Here is a 14,293-nt window from a genome sequence, read left to right as displayed (position 1 = left end):
CCACAAATGTAACAAAATCATTGCAAAAAAAAAAAAGTAATGTTTTAAGGAAGCTTGCAACTTTGCGTTGGGCTGTCTCGGTTGAATGGAGTCCTGGGATTGCTGCTTGGTCAGCCCTATGAGGCTGTTTTCTTACATGTCTTACATTTTCTGATTTAAAAAAAATATATAGAATGTGAATTTCACTAGATAAAAGTAGTACAGAGAACAACCGTGGCTAGGGTAACAGAGCTAACTAAACGACCTTCTATTTGTGGTATTTTCCTGACCACTCTAAGATAGCTTCTCACGTGACAGTCTTCCTGTACTGTGATTGTGAAGGTGAAAAGAATCTTTCACAATATCTTGGCTCAAAACTTTGGTATTTATGAATACTATCTTAATGCCAGAAAAATTGGGATCTGTGTGTCTGGAAAACATACTTTTTCTAAGGATATAAATCTGTTATAAGCACATATATTTTAAAGCAACAGAACTCTGTGAATTTTGCATTGTAGAGAACAGTCAAAGATTCCAATAATAATTCATTTACTATTCCGCCTCTTTTTTTGAACCTGCCTTTTAAATTCAGTATTATTCTTTTGGACTTTTAAAATACCCTTATGAATAAACAGCCGAAGTTGGAAGTGAGGTCTCTCCCTAAATCTGTTGCCTGCCCACCTGCGGGTCCCATTCTGTAAATGGACCACCTTGTCTGTGGGAGCGGAGCCCTCGCCTTGATGTGACTTGATATGCTGGGGGTTTGGGAGGGAGAGGTAGCAGAAGGGGTGATACCTAGAGGGGCTCCCCCTTTTCAAAGGAAAAGGGAGGAGTAGAGAGGAGGAGGATCCACTCGAGGGGATACTAGGAGGAGAGGGAGGCTCATATTGGTATGTGAAGTGAATAAATAAATTTAATAATTTAAAAAAACAGTTATTTGTAACATTAGCTCTCAGTAATATTTAAATTATTTAAAGCATTCAGTATTCTGAGCTTTGTGATAGTCCTTGAAAGTACCTCAGGACAGATTCTAATGCTGTTAAGGGTAGGAAAAGGAAGGTCTGAAATGTGGAATCATAGTTAAAAACAGTAAAACAAAGACCCAAACATAGACACGGCTGCTATAAACCTAGCACGTCCTGCTTTTGTGTTCTACTCAAGCTACATAGAAAGAGGTGTGATTTTATTTTCCCCATGATATTCAGCCAAAATGTGATTGCTGCTTGAAATTTTTTACTTTGAAGATTTCAGTGTATTCCAAAAAAAAGACCATCAAACTGACAAGAAATGCAAAATAGACCCCACATTTTGTTTCCCTGCATCTGTAACAAACTTCAAAGCTAATTTTATCACAGCTAGAGCTGGAGCGAGCCGTGTCCTGACCCGCCTCATGTAAGGCGCCATGCGCCGGTGCGATTTTATTATGGTCTACGTTATGTGGACCATGAGTACTGTGCTATATCATCATGCTCTATTTTATGTGAATAGTTAGATATCAATTCTTTGCACCATAGCCCCTATCTGCACACCCCAACAGAACCCAGTCTCTGCTTATCATACGTCAAACTTCTAAGCAAACTGTAATGCTCTGAGTATGTTCAAGTGGACAGTAGGCCAGGCTCGACCACTTCAGTCTTTTCTACTCCGGTCCATGGCTCACAGTTTCCCCCTCTCTCCTTTCAAACTTTCCTGTCAAAGTTTGTTGTTACTAAAAAAAAATAATTTATATTAATATATAACTTCCCATGCTTAAAAAAGGCAAGCGCATTATCTATTAATAATTACTTTAATAGTTCAGAACCTGAGACAAACCAGCAGACAGTGGTTGGGATTGGTGGAAAAAATCAAGCATTTCTCTAAGCCCTGTGGTATATGACTCGGATAATCCCTAATTTGACTGATTAACAGACTTGGTCTTATGTAAATATTGACTTGACCTTGGCATCAACCGCATACAGGAAGGTTCTAGGCTCCTGCTTCATAGTAGTACAATTTGTCCAGGAAGATTTATAGGGAGCTTTGCTTTTGGTTGCTTACTCCTTAGAGAATTATAAAATTATATGATGATTCTGTTGTCTTCAAAATGATAGCTCGGTGGGGCTGGAGAAATGGCCCAGCAGTTAGAGACACTGGCTGCTCTTCCAGAAGTCCAACTTTGGATTTTCAGCACTCCATGGCGCCTCACAGCCATCTGTCATTCCAGTCCCAATGGGTCCAACACCCTCTTCCCACCTCTCAGGGCACAGTATGCACGTGATACACAGACATACAGGCAAACAAAAGTCCCATACACATTAAATGAGAATAAATAGTTTCAAATGCAGATTTCAAGAAAGTATAAAATCATTAAATGTAATGCTTTCTGGGACTTTCCTTCACTTTGTAAAACTGACAAAGGTCTGTTGCTTCAAAATATATGCATTTGCACAAGATGCTGAGAGGTGTTTGAAAAACACACGAATCCAATCCAGTTTTTACTAACTATTGTTTGTAGTAGGAAATCATTTGATACTATAATATGTCATTTTTGTTAAAAATTTTATATATATTTTGTTTTATTTTACCATTTTTTTTTACCATGAAGTAGCTTGGCGATATGTATAATGCCACACTGTTAGTGTGAGAGACAGTTTAAGGTGCCATTGGCCAAGGTGCCATGGACCTCAGGAGGAGTTCTTATGCCATCCCTCCTGTTAGCTATGTAAGTGACATCATTTCTGAGCTAACGCTTCTAAGAATGTTGTTACAAATTACATTTGTGCTTCTGGCAAATGATCATTTACTTCTGAGTAAACACACACCATGGAATCAGCTACAGGGAACCAACTTAACAATGTCTGGTCCTTTAGTTGTTGTTTAATGAAATCATGGGCTAACAGAGAGTCTTTTCTGGAGACTCTCAATATGCAAGTTAGAGTCTATCCATTTGCTACTGAAATGGACAGACTTAAAAATGATTTGTTGTTTTGCTTGTTCCAGATACAATTACTTGACAACAGAGGTAATTCTCATATAGCCTCACATTGTGTTTTCTTAATTTAACATTTCCGTTACAAGTTACTTCTATTCAAATCTTAATTACTTCAAAACATGCCCCCCCTTGCAAGTGAAATAGTGTCTGTATGCAGTATTTACAAAGTCAGATGATATTTGTAACACAGTATTTCTTCAGATTCTTTTTTAATCATGATTATTACTTAGAAGTTAGACAATTGTTTTGGTTAGGAATTTGTGATACTTCAGGGTCAAAGAGTATTAAAATAGTTATTTTATCAAATAAATCCCTTGGACTTGGGTCACTGGTGCTGAAATTCACTCTCCTTCCTTTAATAAGGAGACACAGGGATGTAGGGTACCATCCTTGCGAAGCAGCTCTTGGCTAAAGACCTTGTGCCACCCCAGCTGCTGTTAGCCCTTCCAGATGTTAACCTGGGCACTGGGGCCTTCAGCTTTTATAGTTCTTAGCTCTTTCTCTCCTGTTTGCATGTCATGATCAGATCAAAACTTGAATGCTAAAGGACTGAATACCAGGGGTTGACCCTGGACTCCAACCACTATTAATAAATCTGACCTTTGAAGACAGACAGGCCCAGCAGGTGAGTCCTGTGCATGCTTTCTGACTCTGTGGTCTGAATTCAACTAATGTTCATTCTCCAGAGAGCTCAGACAAGGTAGCAAGCAATGCTTTTGAGTGAGACTTTTTAAAAATACCACAGTGGCATTCTGTGACACACACTTTGCTGTATACACATGAGATGCCTCTTGGAACAAATATGTAGTGAATCATGTTCTTTAAAGGCTCAAAACAGCCATTTGAAAAGTAGCATCTCTTAAGAAAAATAGCAAGGCAGACAGGATTTGTGTATATTTGAAACTGGTAGATTTCATGCTTTATACATAATTCCATATACTTTTCAGTGCAGTTTCCAAGGTTCATTTAGTAGGGCAGTAGTCAGAAGCTAATTTTAACATTGTTTTGAGAAGTATTTAAAGGGCCACCAGCTTAATTTGTACAAGAATGTGTATTGTACTAAGTTGTATTGTTTCACATCTAAAAAACGTGACCACAGGTGACTTTCCATGACCGAAGACAGACATAAACTAGGAGAAGGCATTTATTCTCAGTAACACCCAGACAATAATTATTTAAAAAAAAATCAGTGTTTCAGGCAGGGTGATGGCTCATTTAGTAAAGTAAACCTTGTAAGCCTGAAGACCTGAGTTCAGATCCCCAGAGTCCTTGAAGAATCCAGAACAGTAGTATGTGTGTGCAGTTTCAGTGCTGGTGAAGTGGTGAACACACACAGATCCCCCTAAGCTGGAGCCCACTAGTCTGGCCTCTGAGGTGCAGTTCCAAGCCAATGAGAGACCCTATCTCCAACAGAATGTGAGGACCAAGGCTGTCTTCTGTCCCCCATACACACACACACACACACACACACACACACACACACACACGTGCGCAGACATTCATATTCTTTGAGATTTCTCAGCCTTGATGGGAATAGATCATAAGCAATCAAATCATATTACATTTAAGGTTTGAGAGTAGAACTATCCTAGGTGGAGGCCCTGGGAAAACAAAACTGAAAGCCTTAAGGGAGGTTTACTTTTCTAACTATAGAAGAGGATGCCCCAGCCCTGTCTTTTTCTCATAGAACTTTCTGTTAGAGGAGTCTATTTAAAGTAAGCTATGTTTTGGCTTCTAACCCCAGTGTTAAGAGTTGAGTATAATCTCTCTGCTTAGCATCTGTTATTAGCTATGTTTAGCCCACGGCAACTTTAAACACACGTAGAGCACGCTATCATCTCAGAAGTACACGCCTTTTGGAGAAGTCAGAGACTGTATTTTCTTTGCTTTGGGGGTTGGGGGGTGGGAATGCAGTTCATTGGGTCATAAAGGAAATGCTGGAGTATTTTGATAGGTAGCCATTAATTTTCCAACAATTTCTTCCTTGTCCAGGAAAATGATACCTATTTTCTGGTTTCTATTTACGGAGCTTTCTATTTGAAGCTATATTTGGCTAACTACGGTATGAGCAATGTGTAGAAAGTTCCATATTCCACTACTTTGAGTTTGCCTCACCCATGAGGTTGGGAAAGAGACACCCCTTCTCATTTGGAGAACCCCAGATGAGCATGATTTCACAGGGCTATGTCGCCCGCAGGTGGCGAGTCAGCTGGGGAGTCATGTTCAGGGCTGACAGCAGACAGCAAAAACAGAGAGCCTTGCAGGTCATCAAAATAGGAAACATACATCGATGTACGGTGGTCAGGCCTAGAGTTTGCTGCTATGTTTTCTTTGAAGGAAAACAGCAAATATTTTTAGTTCCAAATATTTTTTAAGATGAGGGGAAGGAGTTCCCAGAGTCAGAGCATGCGGCGATGACCATTCTTCAAGAATAAGGCAGGAAAGACTCTGAGAACAGAGGCATGGCCTGACAAAGCCTGCTGGGAGGGATTCGGAGTCCTATAGAAGTCTTTCATTGGCTCAGCTGAGATACCAGGCTTCACCGTGGACTCACGGATCAACCTGTCCCAGCTGTGAGGACAAAGAGGCTATGACAGAGCCTGGTGCACTCCAGCCTTGACTCTGTCCTTCCTGGACAATTTTCAAATGCTAGAAATAGATTTGCATGTGTAGGATGCACAGGAGAAAAATCTAGGCTGCACTTCATCTTTCCAACTCTAGAGAAATAATTGTGCTCTCCTCCTACTTCTTAGAAAAATAGATCTCTCCATATACTGATATGTCAACTTAGTGTGTCTTACCTATAACATTTATTATTACTATATTTTTATCACCCCCACATTAGGGATAATTTTTGTTTAGTCTACTTTAGGCTGAATATATTTTAAATTTTATGCTAGAATGAAAAAAAGCATATTACATAGAAGTATTAATATTGCATTTATTTTTTAAATTCTGTAATGTGTAGTCATAACAATTTGATGATTATTTTCTTATCCTATATGTATTATTTTTATGATCTCTCTCTCTGTAGAAATAGGAAAAATACTTTTTTCATTGCTTACATATATCTGAACATACTACAAGTATCTGTGAGTGAAGATATATATTCAACATCTGTATATTCAAGCAGAAGTGACATTTCATGTTTAAAAACTTCCATGTTTGGTAACAGGATCATTGTTAGGCTCAGGAAGTAGGAAAACTTATTCTTTGAGTTTTAGGAGGCTTTGCAAATCGTAAACAAATACAATGAATGTGCAGAAAAAGCAGCTGGCTGACATGTCACTCAAGATCCGGTGCCTAGCTCCCCCATAGCATGCCCTATAATTGTAGACACTGCTGTTGTTACAGTGTATTTGTTAGTCAGTGCTATATGAGAATGAGTCCAAATAGGTTGTCTTAAACAATAATAAACATATATAATTATTTTCCTTGAGATGGGAATGTGATAGTGGTTTATTTGAGCAGTCTAATTCATAACTCAAGAATTGAATAATTCTAATTCATAATCTAAACTCAAGATTTGGGCAGGTGTTATAGTCATCTAAAGACTTGAATGGACTGACAGGATCTATCTTTAAGGTAGTTTGCTTACTAGCTGGCTGGGTAGATGCTAGTTGGTAGCAGAAGATCTGACTTCCATAGCACTATATGAAGGTCTTCAGAACATGGGTTCATCTTCTCCAGAGATGAGAGACAAATCGTACAAAGTACATCCTTTAGCTCCATAAATCATGCACCTGCTACATATGTTTTGTGTGAGTCATAAACATCAGCCATGATTTAACATGGAAGGGGTCTATACAAAAACAGCAGTAGTAAGTATCCAAGCACATTGATGTCTTATCACTGAGGCTACCTGTCACAGATATCAGAGACATTCTGATCATCTCTTCTACAAGAGCCCGAAGGTGACACTAATGTTGGAGACAGATATGACATAAAATTAGGATGAGAATTTGGTCATGCAGTAGAAAACACTAGGTAAGAGGAATGTTAAGTGTGTAAGTGTGTGAGTGTGTGTGTGTGTGTGTGTGTGTGTGTGTATGTGTGTAACAGAATGTAGTGGACTTTTGCACATTGCAATTGTGGTTCTTAATAATTAAAAGCTCCTGTTGACCAGTCAGCAACACCTGATAAGAGCATCAAACAACACCTGATATTTTAAGTCTAGATTTGCATATGTATTAGATGGAAATTTTCCTCAAAATTATAAACTCTCTTTTCATTGGAAAATGAAAATTGAAATGCTAGAATGATAAAGTTTTAAAAACACAAATATTACATTAGATTAAGGGAAAACTTTTAAGCTAAATTGGAAACTTTAACCTGTTCGATGTTGATGTTCATTGACTCGAGCTCAACATTAAAACAGCAGCAGTTTTCTTCAAACTAGCGGCAGGCCAGCCTGGTCTACAGAGTGAGTTCCAGGACAGCCAGGGCTACACAGAGAAACCCTGTCTCAAAAAAACCAAATCCAAAAAACAAAACAAACAAACAAAAAGAATCTAGCCATGGTGGGTAGATTCCCTGATCATTACCATCACAAAAAATATGTGAGCAAGACTTTGTAATCCTCAACTTGAAGATTAAATTGGTAGTTTTATCCTTTTCCTGACTGATTTCTGCTGCTGCTTAACAAATGCTGCAAGTAGTGGTGCGGGTCCAGGCGCCCAGCGCTCACACCACCAAGTAGTGTTCAGGACGCCATGGGGCTTCAGTACAGAGAGGCCTGTGTGGCGCGGTCTATATCCCAGCTCATTCAGCTTCGGGGAAGAATTACTCTTCAAAGTTAGAGACTTGAGGGTTCTGGGTTCCCACCAGGTTTGGGTCAGCTACCGACGGGACCCGTAGCCTATCAGCTTCTAGACAGCAGCAGCAATTCTTTCCACAATTCTTTGCCACATGAGATTGTCAACGGAGCTCAAACCATCAAGCTGGCCAGGAATAGCTCTACTGATTCTTGTGGTTCTAAGAATTTTACACGGATTTTGTAGTGTGATTTTGGTAGCCGTATCTGTCACTTGTCACCATATACTATTTGTTCAGTGACGCAAGTCACACACGTTAGTCACAGTTAAGGGGGTGTGCAGTGTTTCATGAAAACATGAAAAGACATCTCCACTTAGTAGTAAATATGTTTAGTTTGATGATGTATTGATGAACATGTATATAGAATAAGAAGTAACAAAATCCACTCTTTCTATCTGGAACAGGGAATGTTTACATTCAAATAACAAACATTAAAATTGGTAACTAAAAATCCGGGCGGTGGTGGCGCACGCCTGTAATCCCAGCACTCTGGGAGGCAGAGGCAGGTGGATTTCCGAGTTCGAGGCCAGCTTGGTCTACAGAGTGAGTTCCAGGACAGCCAGGGCTACACAGAGAAACCTTGTCTTGAAAAAAACAAATTCAAAAAACCAAAAAGGAAAAAAAAGAAAAAGAAAAAAATTAGAAACTAAATACCAGTCATTTCAGCTAAACTGCTTAAGGGGTAAAGTCAAGAGGCAGTGACTAGTATTTACATATGTTGGGCAGTGACCAGAAGTAAACAGGAAGTTGAAAGTGAAAGTGTGTGTGTGTGTGTGTGTGTGTGTGTGTGTGTGTGTGTGTGTGTGTGTTTCTGCTGCTCAAAAGAAGCCTGGGAATTGTAACAAGTGTGGAGTTGAGCATAGTTGTTTCCCCATTTTCCCATCTTGTTTTCTCTTCTGTAGGAAGAAATCACAAACTGTGTGGGGCTGCTTCAGAGAGTAGCTTCCCTCCCTGGACTGTGGTGGAACCAGGGAGTTGGGGGCCAGAGCCGGGCGGTGGAGATGGGGTGTTAAGTCAGAGTTGGCTCATCCTTTAGTAAGTGGTGAGTGGGTGTCCAGGCATGTTTATCAGTTTCCCAGCTTTGTTCCGGACTCACCATAGGGGCTCATGTGTGTGTGGAGGTGGTGCATGTTTCTATGGAGACCAGATAGTCAACATCAAGTTTCTTTCTCAATCACTTCCAACCTTAGTTTGTGAGGCTGCGTCTCTCTGCACCCAATGTGCCCAGTTCAGCAACACCATCTAGACAATCATTGCCAGTGAGACCCACTTCTCTCTCCCTCCCCAGGGCTGGGATTATAGGCATGTGTCACCAAGCTCAAGGATTTACCTGAGTTCTGGGAACTGGAGCCCTGATCCTTTTGCCTTGCCACAAGCACTTCATTGACTGAGCCATGTCTGAAGTCCTACTTCTCTGTTTCCAGCACAACTTACTGAAATATAATTCACTCAACACAAAGTTATCTCCTTTAAATTGTGTAATGTGACAGGCTCTAGTGCATTAGCGTTGGGCGTCCACCATGGTTTCTAGTTTTAGAACATTTTCTCCATCACCCCTAAGGCATCCCAGTTCTCAGAAGCCCCTCCTCCCTCCTGTTACATCCACATTGCTACTTTGCATCTCTGACTCTGGACATTTCACGTTAAGAGGACCACTTACTGTGCCCCACACTCCTAATTATTTCACTGAGGAAAAATCAATCAATCATCTCTAATTTATCAAATTTATAGCAATATTTTTCCACTTCTGTTTTCATTATCTGGCTGTCACAAATACTTTCAGATATATATGTTAGCTCATTGGACTGGGTAGTTTTTTTTTGACAAGTTGACACAAGCTGGGGTCATCAGAGAGGAGGGAGCCTCAACTGAGAGCATGCGTGTATACTATCTGGCTGTAAGCCATTTTCTTAATCAGGGATCAATGAGGGAAGCCCAGGCTGTTACACGTGGTGCCATCCCTGGGTGGGTCGTCCTGGGTTCTATAAGCGAGCAGGCTGAGCAAGCCTCGAGGAGCAAGCTAGTGAGCAACATCCCTCCATGGCCTCTGCATCTGCTCCTGTCTCCACGTTCCTGTCTCCACGTTCCTGTTTCCACGTTCCTGCCCTGCTTAAATTCCTGCCCTCGGGGCTTTTGATGATGAACTGTTGTTGTGTGGAACTGTGAGTGAAATAAACCCTTTCCTCCCCCAAGTTGCTGTTAGTCACAGTGTTTCATCACAACCACAGTCACCCTGAGATGGAGACGCTCAAGGTGAACACAGTGATGTGTTGCAGATTCGTAAACTTCTTGACAACAACTAGACTTCCCAGGAGAGTGAGGGCAGAATTGTGGCTTCCACACCCCTAAAAGGAATAAGGTTACAATGTGTTCAACCACACAGTCACTACTGTTGTTATTTTCACCCTCTAATTAAACAATAAGAGAAAACGTGCTTTTTTGGTACAAGCTAACCATGCTTTGGAAGCATCATTGGATGTACTGGGGGAGCCAGTCATTTGAAGCAATCTTTTCAATACAATATTTAATGCCGTCTTGCATTAAAATAAGAAAGGTATGAGTCTAGTTGTCTACTTTTATTTTGTTTAACATGCATTTTAAAATAAATATTTGCCATAGGAAATAACATAAGCTATTCTTGTAGTCTTTACAAAATGTGAACCTTGTGGCTGGTGACCCAGTTCAGTGGGTAAAGGCATTTGTTGTGCAAGTCTGGTGACCTAAGTTCGATTCCTGGAAGCCACATGAAGGCAGAAGGAGAGTGTCAATCCCACAAACCTGTCACCTGCCCACCACACATGCACCCTGGTGAGCATGCCCTGTCACTTCCCACATGCATAATGTAAACACATGCATGGACCCAAATAACGCTGATGCTGATGATGACAAAAAGATTGTAAACTTTAGGGAGATCGTTGGTACATCATTGTAGAAAAGCATTCAAATACAACATCAGGCACAAAGAGCTGTGTAATAAATTATAGTGTAATGTAAGTTATGATAGCAAAGCTTGATGTCTTGTCACTCTTCAAAGCTTCACAGCATGGAATTCTTTGTAGGCACGTCACGCTATAAATACCTTACACCTGCAACATTTAGGTGTGTTGTGCCTTCCCCTTATAAAAGTGCCCTTCAAAGACTGAGTCTTCATGTTTTTATCTGGGAATGGTAAACTCGATGCAGCATTGGAGAAAGACTCTGACATTGGATTTCCTTTATTTGCCGTCTAACTTAAGGGGACTTACCTTTTCTGTACTGATTATCTTCAGATACAAAATGACATTAGCATCCATGGAATAGACACATTGTAAAGACTGAGTAGACATAAATCACACTGTGTATAAAGCACTTAAGATATGGAAGTGCTTACTGTTAGTCACTCTCTGGTTCAGGCGAGAAACCTTGTGGAACAGCAGAGGTAACACATGACTTACACAGAATCTTGTTGTGTTCCCTCTCATTTCGTGACTGTGCGTGATGATGAAAAAATTCTCTTTACTACTTTGCTCTTCTTTGTATACAAAATAATGTTTTGAAATTAGAAATGTTGCTTTTCAAAAACAATGACATTTAATCCAAAAACTGGATTACAAATAAGGGTTTAGGAAATTGATTTTTTTCTATTTTTTCTTTCTTTCTCCTCTCTCTCTCTCTCTCTCTCTCTCTCTCTCTCTCTCTCTCTCTGTCTCTCTCTCTCTCGTGTGTGTGTGTGTGTGTGTGTGTGTCTGTATCTGTGTGTGTCTGTGTGTGTGTGTTCATATGTGTGTTCATGTGTGTGTGTGTGTGTGTGTGTGTGTGTGTATACACTTATGTAAGCAAGCAAGAGGTATTGTCCTCAGTGGTGTCCATCCATCTTGGATTGGTTGGTTTGGATTGGTTGGTTTGGATTGGTTGGTTTGGTTTTGTTGTTTGAGACAGGATTGCACACTGGCCTGAAGCTCAGGAGCTTGGCCAGGCCTGCCTCTCTCTCCCCAGCACTGGGATTATAAACGTGCACCCCAGTACCACGTCATGGCTCTTTTACATGACTGTGTGTAGCACACATTCCACCAACTTACTAAGTCCCTCGACCCAGGACATACATACTTTCCATTACAAAATTCTTTATTATAAAACACTGTGAAAATGAGTTTGGGTATATTCTGGCTTTGATGGTGGTCTTCCTCTTCCTCTGCAGGGTTTTCCAGGTGACTTTGGAGACAGAGGCCCTGCTGGCCTGGATGGCAGTCCTGTGAGTACTCAGGGATGGTCCGTCCTTACACTGTAACATCACTGTACCCATGGCGACTGCATGTGGCATCCTTATGAACATATTTACAAACAGTACAGCTGGACAGTTTCCACGCCTCTGGGCGCACTCTAGTTTGTTGTTTTTCAGAATGAGAGATAACCCAAAGTTGTTTGGGCAAACTTTCATCATGACAGATGGTCATTAACATTAATTATTTTGACCATGTTTAAGTGACTTAGGTAAGCATGGCCCCAGCACTGGCCTTTGTATGTGAAGGCCCTAATCATGCCTCTTGGTTGCATTACATCAGAAAAGAGTGGGAGTAGAGGGCTGGGTCAGCGCTGCATGAAGTTACTCCACTTTTTCTCCTTCTGCAGAGTCTGACACCTTCTCTCCAGTCTATGCCATATGCATATCATTTTTATCATCTTTATAAGTGATTAGATCCAATGCAAATATTTATGTAGTGTAAATTTTGATTAAGCCCTATATCTATTTATATGTGAGTCAGTATCACAAAGAGTGTAAACATATTTTCTTTTTAAAATTCCGTTTAAAACAAATTAGCATTAGTTAGATAACTTGGTAGACTCGGCTGAGGTTTTGCTTGTGTCTAATTCATGGGGTTTAAGGAAAAGTAGAACTGCATCAGCTTATTAAATATTTGAGTATGAGTAGAACATTTGCCAACTTTTTCTTGCCCACAACTTTTTGGAGTGGCAGGGGGCGTCCAACTCCACAGGTCATGAAGTAAGCATCATTTAGATTTTAAAATGTCTACATGGACCGCAGACAACTCTGTGATTTAATTGCTTGCCAATTTTATATTCCTGGAATCTATTAAAACTGGACTCAGCAAATTCAAAACATGCATTGCAAAATATGTTCTGTATTTAAAATATATAATAATTGTTATTGAATATAACTTAGGCCTTTAAGTACAAAAGTAAACTGTACGTTTTTAGATTCATTTATAGTTTTTTTTTCAATATTCAATCACATCTGTGTTTCAAAATGTAAATCAAAGGGGGGAGCCATTTCTTTCCCTCATTCCTGTGAACTGGTGGCACATAACATTATGAGTTTTATAATGAAAGCAGGTATTATTTTCATTCTTTACATAAAAATAAGGATAGAGATATTTTTGAAAATGTACTTCTAAAGATGTGATGCTTTGTTTTTAGTTATCTGAAAATACTCTCCTAATCTCTACATACAGACTGTCATTTCAGGCACTATTCAGACCAGGTAGGTCTGTAATATTGATTATGCAAGCAGTAATCAAGTAACTGATTGCATTTTCATCTTTTATTGAGTACTTAAAAGACAAAGGGAATTATGTATCATACCCTAGAGGGTAGTCCTAGCAGTTCAACATTAAAAGCAGTTTTAAAAGAATGAAAGTAATTTGTGCATCTCAGTGGAAGATAATTTTGACATATTGTTTCCCTGGAATATATGACATCATTTCAGAAAACGCCTCCGCTGTGTGGAATCATGATGAACACATTTTCACATTTCTTTCATAACAGGGGCTTATAGGAGGTGTCGGACCTCCCGGGTTTCCTGGTGTTAGAGTAAGTATCACTGAACTCTTGTGAAATAGTTACTATGCAATTTAAATTATCAGTTGTGCTTTAGAAACTTAGCCAAAGGAGTTTTCGTGTCATTACTGGGTATCAACCCAGCTTAAACATATTTTTCAAACAGAAATGAAAAATCAGACTATTAGTATGGATCAAAAAGGTAATTGCTGCCTTTGGGGTAAGCTAAAATGGCTCTCTTCTATAGCTTAATGTATGTGTGCATGGATACACTTATCAATGTCTTGTTTAAAGGAGTTAGAGGGACTCTGTTTCTTCAACAGTGTAACGCAGAGGAGCCACTTTCTCTTCTTGTGAGAATCATCTTCATCACCCAGTTGGGGAGCAACAGAGGCTGATGTCCTCCTGGCCTGCGCTTGTTGCCCTGTGGTGTTGGTGGCTGTCACTTGCTCTCTTGATTACTCTAGAGACATGCTTGTCTGTGACGGTGGCAGGCATGGCTGACTGTCCAGAACTCAGTCCTTCTGCAGTGGATTCATATGAACATTCATGAATTGGCGGGTGGCTTTTTTGTCTACTGTAATGAACATGTGCTTTTGGTCTCTTTGACGCAAAAGTTCTCTGCTGCCTATAGCTTTGTGGGTTCCTCTTTGCCCTGGTGCTATAGCAGCAACGCCCTCATCTACATTCCCACGTATCTTCAGTCTGTTCCGACTTCTCCGAGAGGAGAGTACAGTGGGTAGGAAAGAGCTC

The 14,293-nt window shown here is 40.1% G+C and overlaps 1 protein-coding gene across 1 annotated transcript in view; it reads left to right on the top strand.

Annotated features, from left to right (window-relative positions):
• Positions 1 to 14,293, top strand: part of Col24a1 (collagen type XXIV alpha 1 chain) — a 265,455-nt gene that overhangs the window by 55,181 nt on the left and 195,981 nt on the right. Inside the window, exons 13-14 of the mRNA XM_052178477.1 lie at positions 11,943 to 11,996; positions 13,529 to 13,573. Coding sequence (XP_052034437.1) covers positions 11,943 to 11,996; positions 13,529 to 13,573 — 99 coding nt within the window. The remainder of the gene's footprint in view (positions 1 to 11,942; positions 11,997 to 13,528; positions 13,574 to 14,293) is intronic.

The sequence above is a fragment of the Apodemus sylvaticus genome, chromosome 4 (genome assembly GCF_947179515.1).
Source record: "Apodemus sylvaticus chromosome 4, mApoSyl1.1, whole genome shotgun sequence".
Taxonomy (NCBI): Eukaryota; Metazoa; Chordata; class Mammalia; order Rodentia; family Muridae; genus Apodemus; species Apodemus sylvaticus.
This window is presented reverse-complemented; position numbering and strand designations above follow the sequence as displayed.